This window comes from Aulonocara stuartgranti (genome assembly GCF_965226115.1).
Source record: "Aulonocara stuartgranti genome assembly, chromosome: 19".
Classification (NCBI taxonomy): Eukaryota; Metazoa; Chordata; class Actinopteri; order Cichliformes; family Cichlidae; genus Aulonocara; species Aulonocara stuartgranti.
The window spans coordinates 8008032-8023524 of NC_138955.1; the positions used below are offsets into that span (position 1 = coordinate 8008032).

A 15493-nucleotide genomic window follows, 5' to 3' on the forward strand; every position below is an offset into this window, starting at 1 on the left:
CACCTACACATACAAAGTACATCCCAAGTTCATTTGAAGAGAGCTAAATATGAGCATATATTTCAGAGTAGGAGGAAAGTCATGGCAATATAACAATGCTGAGAAGAACTGGCAGGTTTGTCATCAATGAATAGATGATGGGCTCCCACGCACAGTAAGAAAAATGGGAACAATACAAATCTGAAATTAACTACAGTGTCATTATACACATAATTTATATTTCAGTCATTAGTCCCTACATTCTACTATATGTCCGATAACACTTTTTAACTTTTAACCTACAAATTCACAAAACTGGCCCTTTCATATCATGAGGCGACGTACATAAGGAATACCACAAATCACAGGAACTCTCAGTCATTATTATTTATAGATTTTTCATAAGATTCACAATCAAAAAGTCCTGTTTTTCAGAAATATCTATTTCCGGTAGCAGATTTCTTTATGGGTTGTGCAGGAGGACACAACACATGGGTCAGCTGGGGAATGCGTTTTCATAAATATTTCTATGAATAATACAATAGGCTGAGCAGTTCTCAAAGATGAAACTTGGAGGCAAAAACAGATCAATATCTGATTAAGCCACCCAGGATGCTGCATTGTTACCATCACCACAACCCACCTACAGTAAACAAACCTCTTACGGCAGGGAAATTACCAAGTATGGTGAAAACATTTGGCAGCTGATTATGCAATGACTCGTTTGATCAGCACCTCCTTGCTTGTTAGTTGGGCATGAAATACACTTTTTAAAAAAAAAACCAAAAAAAAAAAAAACAGAGGTTAGTGTTCAGTTGAGTGTTTGCTCACTTATTCAATACCAGTGTCAGAGTTATTTTAAAGGGTAAAAATCATTCAAAAACAATGATTCTCATCAGGCACACAGCAAAATGTGTTAAAATAGGAAAAATTATTATTTAGTGTTCTAGTGTGTGTTTATATGTGCTGTATAACCAGCTGATCTGTGCCAGACGCTTTGAGTCACAACTGATATATTTCGTTGGACATCCTCTTTGACCTCACGTCAGCAGAGCGCCCAACAGATGCTGTGTACGAGGAATAAGCATGCATTTTCATACACACCAGGTGCTGTTTGTCATCATACGTAATTAGATTCAGACTGGCTTACAGCACAGCATGATAGCAGCGAGTCTGGCGCTGTAGAGCCAGTGGATTTTGAAAAGTTTTTTTTTTTTTCGTCTTACCCCCTAGCAGTTTGGACTGACAGTTGACAAACTCTGGCTTCCGTGCTGAGCTGTAACGCTGGCAGGTGTGGTGGAGAATCTGGATAAAGGTGCACTTCTCCCCTGATGAACCAGCAACCCACTGATCGAAAGCGGTATCAAACATCAGGTCAAACTCCGGACAGTCCTTGGAACAGCAGTGAAAGGGAGACACCAATAAGAAGTGAGAGTGTGTAGTAAGGGAAAAGGAACAAGAAGTAACTATAAGAAAATTGAGAACGGAGTACATAGCAACATGCTTTGAATTAGCAATACTTGTGTTCACTGGGAAAGGAGAAGGGAAATTACATACTTTGTTGGGGTCAATGCCGTTGACCTGCCGTAGCTGGTCAATTGTCCACTGTGACCTTTTTACAAAGGCAGATGATCCTTGGAACTGCTTCACCTTTGTGATTGAAACATGGGATGGTTTCTTGTTCGTCACTGTAGAAACAAAAGCCAAACAAGAGTAAGGCCTAATGGAGCAATAATTAAAACAACATTAAATTTCAGAGTACGAGGTTTCTGTGTAACCTGTAGACCCCATGCACATGATTCCCAGACAAGTTTTGATTAGGAAAATTGGACAGCTCAGGTCATCACATGTGGAATATTAGTCAAGCAAAAGTCACGAGCTTCCTTTCTGTAGGCGGCAGAAACAAAGGGATCCATTAACAATGATTACTTCGCTTCTAGAGCCAACAGCAACAGAGACCATGATAAACATTTCCTATTAGAAGACACAGCCTAACCCTGAACAGATACGCCCTGTAAACATGGCTTTTTTATTATTCATACCAATCTGTGTGCAGTAATCTTATATACAGTAAACTGCGCTATAAATTTCTGTTGTGCTCTAACAACATAATGCCATATTTTTTACTACACTACTTTGAAAAACATAAAGTCTTGGCTATATTGTTTCTGTCACCAGAAAACAGTGTGGGACACAGCTCCGGTCTCTGCACTGATGTGATGTATTTCTTCTGCACTGCTGACTAAAACTAATTGAAAGACATAATATGAGCTCGGTGGGGGTGGGGTGAGGGGCATTTAAACAACTCGCCAAAAACAAATGAATAAAATATAATCTAAAAGTGCTTATTAGGTGCTGGGGATTTTTTAATCAGTAACTTTAGTATCTACAAATCAGAGTTAATTGCCAGCTGGTTGATAGCATATTCTTTCAGGTATTTTATGTGTAGTTTAGTATATATGACTAAGGCTTCACTCAAACTCCTGTCCTCAGCTTCCCCTCCAGTTATCCAAGCATTGCAGAACATATGTTTATATTGCACTTCTGTGTTTAACTGTAGGTTGGCATTTGAGAATAAGACCACCAGATTTCTGTAGCGCGTCAAGGCTTTTAGTTTGGACAAAATGTTCAAACTAAAAGACTGTATTTTGGAGCTCTGTGTCATTCTCAGGGACAATTGGTCCTGCGCTGCTTTTTTAACCCAGGCAGCAAAGGTCTGCTTCCGCTCTCTCATATCCTCCATTGTGTCATGTCAGAGAGATGGAAGTGTGTGGGTCACTTTCTCTGCATTCTCTCCAGTTTTTTACCCTACACTTCTTTTAAAAAAAACAAAAAACCCCAAGACTATGCTGTTCCATTTTCCCTGTTGTTCTGGTTCACTTTTTGAAAGACTTTCCACACCTGTTTCTGGAAATGGAAAATAAAGGTAGGGCTGAATGTCAGGCCAGTAAGCAAACTCCCATGAGATGAGAGATCTTTGGATACGTTTTGTGTATCCATTTAGACAGCTGCAGTTCATACTTGAGTTGCTGGCCCGGGTGGAACAGACAGATAGATGAAGACAAGCATTTCTTCTTCTTTCCTACAACACCTTCCTCATCTTTTCTTTGAGAATTTCAATCAGATAAAGAATCACAACCATGATTTACAGATGAACAGAATGATCACATCTGTCTTGTGTCACAGTGAAGGCTAATAGGAGCTCTTGAAAGCAGAAAATTTCATAAAGCAGACGACAGGCTCGGTGTAATGAACCAATGTGCTGAAGGGTAGAAATGCAGAACCTAAGGTCATTCACTTCCCAGCGAGAATAATTTATCTTTTACTTACACTGGTGGCAGATGATAGGCTATAATACAGAGCCACTACTCTCCTCAAAATTATCAAGTAGAAATTGTAGAAAATGGCCTACTCGTCATGGCGCAGGAATTAATCCTTATTTTCTATTATCAATGAATGTCATTTTTCCCCCCGAATTAATTCAAATGTCCTTTCTAAAAAAAATGTAATTTCAAATTTATATCCATCTTAAAATGGGGAAAAGTGGGTTATCCTTATCTTTTCAGCATTTTGATTAATACGGTGCAAAAATCTTAAGCCACTCTTCATTTCTCTGTGCTCTGCTGGAAAATGGGAATGGTGCAATGATATATTGAAATGTGAAACATACACTGAAATCCAGTGTATTGGGCAAAGATTCAATGGCAATGAATTTGAAAGTCAGTATTTGGTTTAAATGCCTTCAACGCAGCCTGAACTGTCTTAGGAAAGTGTTCTTTTAATTTCTTCAGGGAGTCTTCAGGAATAGTTCTCCGAACCTCGTGACGGACAAAGCTCCTTTTTGGATGTTGGCTACTTTTTGTTCTGTTCTCTCTCTAGATGATCCCACAATGAGTCGATAATGTTGAAGTCTGGGGAGGTCAACAGGGTCAATGGGGAGGTCAATGCATTACTTAGTGTTCCACTGTGCGTTTTTCTATCCAGGTACTCACTTACTGCATTGGCAGTGTGTTTGGGCTCATTGCCATGATGAAAAATGAAGCCAAGCAGATATTTTACAGATAGCATTGCATAACAATAAAAATCTCTTCTGTGTTTCTAATTTAATCAATTTCGTTATTTCCCCATGTAGCGTCACATGCATCTTCTCAAGTCCTGGGTCAGGTCTTTGTTATATTTTTCTTATTTCTCAAGGGTATGACTTTTAAAATCCTGTTCACCTGCTGTAAATAGTTTTTCAGGCCTGCCACCTCTTCTGTTCTCTTTCATTTCTCTTTCTCTTTTTTTATTTTGTTTAAGGACACAATGCACACCCTGCTGAGACACAGGTCAACAGGTCTTTCAGAATCAATTTGTTAGTGCAGACATTCTTTGTTGTTATTGGCATTTTCAATAGATTTAACCAAAGAAATGTGAACGAATGTGATTTTGCAATAGATACAGTTCAAAATTGGTCAAGTTTTCTGTTATGTGAACACAACACTGGTCCATTTCCCTTGAGTTAGGTGCCTTTTTTATGCTTGAATGGTTCACAGGTCATAGGCTCCAGCGCCCCCCGCGACCCTGAAAAGGAGAAGCGGAAGCGAATGGATGGATGGATGGATGGTTCACAGGTCAGTGTTAAGTGGAGTTACAAGGACTGGACTAAAATTGAGCCAATGTTCAAAAGATTTTTTTATTAAACTTGAATTTTAGATGCAAATACAAAGAAATTAAGGTTGGCTCAAGATTGATAAATTACTAATCTATCAAATGTTAAGCATGATCTGTCTCTTTATTTGGCTGAAGATGCCAAGCTCCACAATGAAATGTGACTAGAAATCCTTTTCACAAAATGTATTCTGACTCAAAGCTGAACAGTCAGTCACAGCAGGAGAATGCAACATGCTGAAAAGACACCAAACACATACACCAACAGTAGCTTTACAATATACTGAAGCAGCCACTGATGTCAAGGCTCATTGATTGTAAATTTCTGCACCCACAGCATACTGTGTAGAACACAAACGATGATAAAAATAAAATCATGTATATGAATGAGTACGACCCCTCAAGCCTGAGCAGCTCTGACTGACACATTCTTGCATATACACTGACAAATCACTGGCTTTTCTAGTCAGGCTGCTTTCAAAGTAATCACACTGACTCCAGGATTAGAATAACGCAGAAAAAAAAATTATATGTCACATGAGAAATGCACACCAAATGCATACTTAATCATCCCTGGTTCACATGAAGAGGGGAGAAAAATTACAGCAAATTTAATTGGGTGGCACTGTTTGCCTAAGTATCTTTTTCACTATACGATGACATTGCAATGTGACTGAACTACTGAAATGTGTGAAAGAGAGCCGCTGTCTCAAGGCCATGGAGCTAAATTGTCAAGGCATCAACACAGAGATCTTAATCAAACTGCCAGACACCTTTGAGCCTCTCAAATCAATTTCATATTCAGCTGTTGACTCCCACCTTGTCTGAGTGGCTCCCTGGAATATTAAAACAATTACTGAAAGTTCGAAGAGCTGGCGTTATTGAAATAGCAATCAAGGACGAGAAAACCTATACTGAAGCTCTTGTAATAAATGAACTTTAAACTGCTCTCATAATAAATATATTCACTTAGACACCAAGTCTGGAGAACAGCACACTTTAGCAAAGTAAAAAAAGTAAGGAATTTATGAAGCATGTTGAACCCATTTTATCAATACTTAATATCCAGTGTCAGTAAGCTTGTCTTTTTGTACAGTATCATGTATCACTGTTCTGCTGATTATAAAACTAAAAAAACGAATTTTTTAGATGAGTGGTTATGTTGGGTTTCTCAATTATTCTGTTCACTGAGTTTGAGTTATTGTGATAATACAAAGATGGATGAATACATTATCCCTTCCTGAACATAAAATGAACAATCTGTAATGTGATCCATTTCTCTCAATTTTACTGCAGGAGTCACACCCTTAAAACATTATTTGTATCACAAGCTGAGACCGAACAAATAACACCTGACTAACTAGTGCAAGTAAAAGCCAAGAGATGACCACAACCACTGAAAAGCAGCCAAACACATTGTTTCTATGTGGGCTGGCTATCAGAGGAAGGCCATGCTGAGGTTCCTGTCTGACTATTTTCTCATGCTCTGATGGTGACATGCTTTCACTTCCTCCAGTGGATCCCTTGTTGTGTTTGGCTATGTGCAAGTAGTGCTGCCTGAAGGGAAACCCGTACTGTACATTTCACCGACTGCAGAGATCAGAGGAAAAATTCCTGGAATCAACTTAACTTCAAGGAAACATGACCCCAGCTGTGGTTGTTAATAGAAATGTGAGCATGAGGTGGTGTTCTGGCACAGGCTGTAAACGACATAACAGATCATGCAATGATTGTGTGCATTACCGATTGCATATTGGCATTGTTGGAAATATCAAATAGAGTACTATGAAAACAAATGTTATCCAGAAATATTTTGGTAAACTAACAACATTATAACAGCTGGAGAAAATGAAAAGAGCAGACAACGAAGTGCCACCCACATAGGCATAAAATTAAAACCTTCCTTCCCTTATAAAAACACAGCATCATCTTCATGTCAACACTGACACTTATCAAAAGCGTGCAGCCAAAGGCAAAGAGCATCAACAGTTTGGCCCAGCACAGCAAAGCTTTGAAAACTAAAAAATCTGAGAATAACAAAAGATCACATCAGATATGGAAGATAATGTGCACAGTCTGGGAAACGCTGTGTTGTAGTCGAGTGTTTCATCACTCACCCACCAAGAAGAATCTAAAGTGTGGCTAGATGAGACACTCAGCTTCGTCCATAAACAAAATTCTGTCTACTTCACTTTGTACTGAGAGGCTGTAGTCATCTTGTTATATAGTTGTTATATCAATGTCATGATGTTTTTAATTATTTCACTTCTTTGTTTCCCTTCTTCAAAGAAACCCATTGCAGCATCCATCTCAAACAGGTCGGCTAAAGACCTCTTGAAAATGAGGCTCTTTCCATCAGCAGTCAATTGTCTATTTACTCCAGCGTTAGGCACATGCAGTTGCCATAGCGATTTACATTTATATGGCAGAAAGAAAGAAAAGACACTCTAGATGTCCATGTGCAAGTTTTTGACACAGTCATTGATACAGTAAGAAAAGCTAATGGATGCTAATTGCTGGACTACAAAGAAATACAGCGCAGCAGTTTGTTTGTCTTGGCTTGGGGCTTTTCTGTTTGTAACAAAAGAGTGCTCTCCAGGGATAGATGATATACTAAACATATGACGCCACATTAGTCATTATTAAACCCCAAGGCAACTAAGAAAAAAAAAAAAACATTGGGAAAAAGTTCAAAACTTGTTTATCACTGTTTAAACGCATAGTTTTCATTTATCTCAGCAATTAACCTTTGGCATTTTTCAGCTGGGTGTTTAGCTCATTTCACCTTTAAACTGTCTATTACAATACACCCTGCTCATTCCCCTCTTCTGCCTTCAGAACTTCGTTAATTCTTCATGGCAGCGATTTAATGAAGTATCTGAAACATTCCCCAAAGATTCTGGAAAAGGTTGACATGACTGCATCATGCAGTTGCTGCAGACTTGTTGGCTGCACATTCATGATGTGAATTTCCAATTCAGACCACATTCTGCTGTTGTTGCCTATCTGCTGCAGAGTTTCATGTGTTGTCTGTTTAGAGATGGTCTTTTGCATACCTTGGTTGTAATGACCAGTTATTTCAGGTATTGCCTATCAGCTTGAAGCTCTCCGACCAAGCTCCTCTCACTTCATTCTCTACACTTTTGGTGTGTACTCATGGTGTGTACTTCAGCAGTCCATCGTGACCATGCAAATTCACCACGTTCCTGCCATGCGATTCGTTTATAAATGCGTTAACAAGCCGTTAATAGTTGTGACTAATAAAGTGACTCATGAGTGTACATGAACTACATATTTCATAACAAGAAGATCTATATTTGCAGATTAGGGGTTTCAAATACTGGACCATCCTCTTTCTTGGTATCAAGAATGAAAGGTAAACATTTAAGCAGTTTGGTCAACAGGTTCAGTTTTGTTGTTTTTTGTTAGAGCTGTCGTCTGAGGGCATGTCTAAGACTTTTTTCTCCATCTGGGTCCGTGATTACAGGTCTATTTTAAAGCTGCCCCCACTTTGCTCGAGTTGGAACACACTGTGATCTTGAGAAAGAAGCTGTCACGCCAGTGAACCACTGCACAGGCTAGACTGGCAACACCAGCCTGAAACAAAGGCCTCTATAGTCTATTCATGGCTTTGAAAACAAAGTCAGTGCTGTTTACAAGTTCTTCTCAGTCATGACGGTGCCATAGCAGTGACAAGGCACCAACAGTAAAAGGGAGACCATATGATGAATATCGGCTATACAGATTAGCTTTCGACTCTTATCAGTGACAAGTTTCTCACACAACAGATACAGACACCATTAGATTAACATCGCACAAACAATAAAGCAGTTCATCCCATGACAATAGTATTACAATAATGCCCTTAATCACAACACAGATTCAGTTTTAAGTGACAAAGCAACTTGTATGACTGAAAATATTTTATTGCTTGGGATGTTACAATAGCAGAAATGCAATAACATGTTAAAAAAAAAAAAAAAAACTCTGAATAGGTATCTGATATGTCTATACCTGCTAGTGTCGGGTCCCTTGCTGTCTAAAACAGCAAACAGGAGACCAGGATTTATATTGGGGAAAAAAATACAACAGCGCACCACTTTCAGGTCTGCTTAAACTGAATGTTAACTAGAGAATGAATGGATAGCATTTATATAAAAATGTGTGCATCCATCATGTTCAAACAATATGTTCGAAATAAAACAAGTGTCCTTGTTAGAAGGAGCTTCTGAAAGTCAACTTGTTCTTTCATTTGAGCTAAGAATTTCAAAGCCAAATGAGCTTTTTAAAAAATGCACATTGTTGTAGATGCTTCTTGCCTGGAGTCGCATCTGTTATCCAGCCAGTTATAACACTTACCCAAGGACAACACATTAAAAGGATTCCGGAGGCTTAACAAATCGTGTGTCAGCTATTCAAACCTCAAACTCTCTTCAGAAGCACCAAAACTTCTTTAGTTCAGTTCAAATCAAAGCCACTGAAGACGTTTTCATGAGTATGGCTGAACTTTAGGCTCCCCTTTTGTTTTGCAAGACTACAGAAATTGATCATCTTCTGTGTGTAATATATGCCAGTTTTTTTCTGTTCACGCAAAGATATACAGGCAGGTGACAAACGAAACAAAAACAAACATTTGACCAGATTGTTTTATGCTTGGCCGGCAGTAGAGCAAAGGCAGTCCATGCATTCATGGACATCCCGCCTACCTGCAGTGTCCTTGCCGTCAATGGAAGCAGCATCAAACATACAAAACCTAGAGTGAAATCAGGAGTTTCCACTGCAGACACTGTCTGTACGTTGCATGTTGTATTTTTAATCTTTGATTTTATTTTTTTTTTTTACCACACTTCTTCCATTCCGGGTGAACTACGCTGTAACCGAGCCATTTGTCAACTGCATGGATGGAGAAAAATGAAAACCGAACGCAGATGAACACATTTTGGGGAAATGATACTTAATAGTGAAGCGATTCAGTGCATTTGCTATGCTGTGAGAGCATTTTGCTGCCATGCCTTGAATGCACTTGTGTCTGCAGATGCTTCAAAATGATCGCAAAAGAGCACCAAAGACCATGAAGACCATGTTGTTCCAGAAGCAATTTCAGGAAAGTAGTACACAGTGTACTTTCTGTGTACTACTTTCCAATAAAGTAACTGCAAAAGAAAAACATTATCAAAAAATATTAAGTAAAAGAAACCCATTTTACTTTCCATAGCGACAGATCAGAGCAGTTGTCTTTTTCATCTTCTCTCCTACTCCTGAACACATCCAGGGAAAAAACCAAAGCCTCTTGTGAGGTCTGTATTCCCTTGAGCTCATCCACCACCCACTGCTCCAAGGACTCCGCTATTCAGGCTAGGCTCCAATCCACATAGCAGACATTCCTCTGGAGCCAGAAACCAGGGATACAAGGAAACATTTTATTACAATGAGGCCTTACCTACAGTGGTGATGTTATGGGATTTAAAAAAAAAATTATTCCACATTATTCCACTTTGCTGAAAAAGTAAGAAGTGCGCAGCGAGAGTGAGGGAGATCATAAAGTAAGGTCGTCAGGTTTTGTAATACATTCTCATATCTCTGTGTAGAAAAAGATAAAACGCATACGAAATGAGTTGCATGTGCCAAACCTTCTGGTGCACATTAATAGGCAAAGACCTCATCGCAACCCAATCTGCATATCGTCACACAATAGCAAGAACTGGTATATCAAACAGTCAAAACAAGGCACATTCCTCCACACTTACTCCTTCAGGATTGCCTAAAATGATTTCCCTGGAAAATATGCGCTCAAAGTAAAAACATCTTGTGTCAAACTTGGGTTCAATAAGATCTGACAAAATTCTTTATTTAGTAATAACCGGGTTGTGAGCCCAGATGAACGGTGCGTTCAGCTGAAATCAAATATGTTGTTTATGATCCTGAGACACCTCTTGAGGAAATGCTGTAAAACCACCAGTTTTATTATGTAAATCGTCCTCTTATAGCAAGTCCAGCTTGCTATAATTTTATCCACTGATTTTAGAAATACTAGAGTATTTATTACTTGTCTGGGTAGTCTGACTTTCTATTCTGTGATTGTCCATCAGCTCCTTAAGTTGCTCACAGCTGAAATGACAGTTTGATTTGGATTAAATATGAGTGAGTCAAGCAAGTGTATTCTACCTTTGGCACTAAAAAGTGAAATCAAATGAATCAAAATAGTGTTTTTCAAGCTTGTTGCCAGATTTCATTTCCCAGCCCATCTGTTCTCTTTCAGACAAGGTTTAGTAAAGCACTGACTGTATGCAACATTGAAAAGCAGGTGTACATATACTGCACTTCCTCCAAATATCCAAGAACCCATACTGTTCACTCTTCGTACACTTTTAAAAAAGCTATAAGGAGAAAAAGGAGAGGAAAAGACAACATTCAAAAGATGATTTTTGTCTGATTTTTTTTTTATTTTTATTTTTTTTATCTAAAGTACAAGTATGCCAAGTACAATGCCACAAGGTTATTTCTTTCTGCTTTGATACACCGTTTACTTGTTATAAGATTAAAGCTAACAAAAAAGGGATTGGCATTTGTTTGATGTTCCCATTTAAAAAGGGTGTGTAAGCTTTTGTTCAAAAGTATAAATCTTATGTACAAGCATATCTACAAGTTGTATGTGAATCCGGATGTGGTGTGACACCTGGATCTGTGTGTGTGTGCATGAATTTATGCGGTTCAATACATCAGGAGTTTAGATTTGGCTTGTACTGATGCAGACAGGATCCTTGCTAATTATGTGGCTACAGGTTTTACAGAGTAAGGTCAGTACATGTCCACAAAGTCGAAAATGTAAATCTACATGTAATATTTTCACTGTCAAATATATTTTAGTGGGGCTTATTATACTGCATGAATACCATAGATGAATTTTGAAAATTGTAGTAACCACAACTGTCATAAACACAGCTAAAGAAACTAAACAATTAGCAAATAATGCACTTTGCGCAGAACAGAAGGCTCCATTATGTATGTACAACAAAGCTCATGAGTTATTAAAATGGCATTTTTAAATTAAGGCAACCTGGAGTAGTAAATATTATTTTAAATAATTTAATTACATTTTTATAATTGTATTTTTTTTATTATGTCACATATTCTTAAAATATTGCTCAATCATGCTTCTTGTTCTCTTTCTTATTCATTAAAGTCAATTTTCATTGTTCCATAATGGTAAAAGTAAGTTTGCCTAATTTATCAGATTTTATTTTCAGTTATGGTTTTGGCCTCCAAGAAGAGAAGAATTCATTTTGTCTTCAGTCACATGCTTTTGGCCCTCTTAAAAGTCCAGACTTACTTACTGTTTAGTTCACCTTATGTGGTGATGAAATGAGATTTATCTAAAGAAAGTCAATAAGTTTAACAAGGTTTCTGTGGGAGCCTAGCTCCATGTCACACTTCCCATGGCTTTCACACTGGTTTCCCATGGCGTGCAAGTCTGCGGCAGCCTCCATTACGCCTTTATGCTCCCATACACCTCAGGTGGTGGACACTGTGACTGACAGGAACTGGTGGTTGCCCTTGTGAGACAAGCTTAATGATCAAAAACTACGCCTTGTCTGTGCCTAACCACCGACTAGACAACCCTGTGCCCCCACCCATGTCCTCCACCTCCACCAATTTTATTGCCCCCGTTTAATATAAAGTTTAAAGATGCTGAAATTTAAGGACAAATAACAAAGAAAAAAAATTGCCATAATCGAGCAGTCCAAAAGAAGCAAATGGATCAAAGCTTCTGTTTTTGTTTTTTTTTTTTGAGTACTAAAAGGAAGTTAGTCTCCAATAAAAAGATATGGCTACAGTCACCACGCAGTTTGTAGTGCTTGGAACATGATATTGTAACACATTCAGTATGTTGATAGTCATTAAAAAATGATTATTAATCTGATAACATATTGTCATTTATAATGAAAAGTTAGGACGGTGGCAACAAAACATCTAATGAGGTTAATTAGTAACACAATTGTGTCCAAAGTGAACATGTTACAGAAGCAGCATTTCAGAAGCAGAGTATAGCAATAACACTTTCCAACATCATATTGCAAAGAACTTTCAATAGCATGGCTCCACTGATAAAGAACCCCTGTGCTAAACTAGTCTCCCAGTCCAGATCCATCATCCTATGAAAACATTTGGTGCATTATGAAAAGAAAAATATGACAAAGGAGGCCCCAGACTGTTGAGCAGCTAAAATTCTGTATCAAGCAAATATGAGAAAGAATTTTTCTGTCAGAACTACAACGGCTTTTCTCAGTTCCCAAATGCTTGCAAAGTACTTTTTTTTTCCACTTAAATATAGGCCCTCACTGCAAGTAATTGCAGACCATTGTTGGAAATGGGCATGCAAAACACAAAAAAACAAATGCTCCTTTCTAATTGACCCAAAATCTGACCACCAAATTGAAAATGGAAATAGACAATTAACTACAGGAGTCTCAAAATGATAAAATAATTCGCCCATTTGTTCGGTAGTTAAAGTCAATTGAAAAGGGAAAGTTTATTCAAATTACATGGGTGAGGAAATTAATTGCTTTTCCCTTCATTCCGTTTAAATTCATCATCCCTGTTCTCAGGAACAAAGGAGGAGTGGAGAAAAAGATTAATAATGCAGGATTCATAACAGAGGTGTCAAGGGAGGAAACAGAGGGTGATCTGGCCACATAAACACATACAACAGTACACTGTGAACATGTGTGCAGTGATACATTAAACCAGGTTTCAGCTTGACACACAGCTCTGTAATACAGTCTAGATCTGTATGAGATATACCCAAAGAATAAATTAGGTGCACAGCTTTACTGGAGAGTGCTGTAAATCTAAAGAAAATGAAAACACCAAGGTAAAAGAGTCTGTACTCTGAGTTATTTAAAAAAAATAATAGTAAATTCAAGTCAAGCAGCATACTGTTTTACCACAAGTGTAATAAAGACATTACAAATCAATCAATCGGAGACCCTTAACAGGGTGAATACTGGGACATTATCAACAACAGCAGACCTGAAATACAAAGTATCCATTAGGCTTGACGACACACGCTGGATATTTATTTTGACTTTCAGTCCAACGTAGAAAACAGCTTTCCTCCAGCTCACAGTCTCAAACCAAACACACATCTAATTGAAACTGATAGTTTTATAGTATGACTCAGGTTGTAAGAGTAAATCGGAGTGTTATGACATTGTACCGCATCTTGAGCTGAAACTCATCTCCAATTGAATAGCAGTTGTAGAGCAAAGGCTGACGCTGCACTCCAGAGCACTGAGTGAAAGGACACAGTGAATATGAACCCTGGGGGGGGAGGAGGGTTTGTCACAAACACCCACACATGTAAATGGTGTTACTGAAGGGCACAGATTGCGTGAGCATGCAGGAAAAAGTTTCATTTGTTTCCGCAGTCAATGGCTTTCCATCTGGTCTTCCCATGAATGATGTTCCATGCAGTAGGAAAACAGCTGGGGGTTGTGAGATTGGTATTAAAGTATGAGATCATTCCTTCCATGTTTAGCATGGAGTCATGCAGGAAAAAAAGAGAGAATCTTATAACCCTAACAACTAAAAAGAAACATGTCTTTAAAGTAACCTCAGGTGTTCTCACATTCTACTTAAGAAACATATGAGAAACCAAACAAATGTGCATTTTCTCCTGTTTGTATGTGTGTGTGCTTGGCATCCCACTACTGACACAGTGTGTATTGATACCGCATTGTCAGGGAGCCTGCAGGGGTGCTATGCCATGCCCTTAATGTGAAATACCACAGTAAAGACCACCCAGGGCTGACAAAGGAAGTCTGAACAGAAGACTGGCATCTCTGGCCTGGTGACAGGACACAAAGTGCCAGTCCATATCCTGTTTAACCTTTGACTCATGACAAGCACTAAACATCAAGTTGTCTAACTGCCAGGTGTTGGCCTTAACACATGCAATGAAAACTTGATGTACAGAAGATATCTCACTATATATTATTAGTATACCAAATCTCTCGTGTTAAAGCAAATACTGTTTTAAATGAAAGTAACATTTATAGATTTAAACAGAAGGCAAATCCAAAGAATGTACAATAGTATTCTCATTACAAGTCATTAACATTATTACATCCATGCATTTTATTATACTTTTCTTTTCATGACAAACATTGATCTTTCCCCTCGCTGGGAAGAAAAAGTCAAATCTGTTTCAATGCAGCCAATATACCAGCTAGTATATCCATTGTTATTTGAATTTTAGTACAATGTTTTTGTTTTGTTTTTTTTGTTTTTTTTTTTTTTTTTTTTGGGGGGGGGGGGGGGGGGGGGGGTATTGGTTTATGAAATAAAATCTTTTGAATTATCTCAATATTGCATGCCCATTGTGTGCATACTAAGGTATTCTTGCCTACTTTTGGATCTGAGAAAACAAAAAATTAGATACAAATTCATCCCAGGAGTTTTTCCATCATATACAGAGAGGATTCTTCCGCCAGAGAAAATAAATGAAAAAAGAAGTCAAGAAAAACAACAACAACAAAAAACCCTCCCACATACTTGGATCCACATCAAAAACGGTGATTATGGCAAGAATGTCAGCACGAGTCTGTATAGTTGGGTTGCGGTCACGTGGTTCTGATGACGTGCGGAGGCAGCGCGATTTTTGAGTGGAGGGCGGAAGTAAACATGGAGGACACTGTGGAGAGTCAGGAGAGCAGCTATTGTGTAACTTTAGACCCCGTTTCTCGGGAGAGATATAAACAGATAGTTAAAAAATATATCGGACGTGATCCGTATTCTTTGAAAATGTCCGAATACACCACAGAAGTAAAGGATTTGCCTACTATCGAGGCTGTGGATATCACCA

The 15493-nt window shown here is 38.3% G+C and overlaps 1 protein-coding gene across 1 annotated transcript in view; it reads right to left on the reverse strand.

The window, feature by feature from the left end:
* The window catches only part of stxbp6 (syntaxin binding protein 6 (amisyn)), a 64187-nt gene that overhangs the window by 12280 nt on the left and 36414 nt on the right, over positions 1–15493 (reverse strand). The window contains exons 3-4 of the mRNA XM_082516216.1: positions 1537–1667; positions 1206–1371 (exon numbers count right to left, since the gene is read on the reverse strand). Of these exons, the coding sequence (XP_082372342.1) occupies positions 1206–1371; positions 1537–1667 (297 nt within the window). The remainder of the gene's footprint in view (positions 1–1205; positions 1372–1536; positions 1668–15493) is intronic.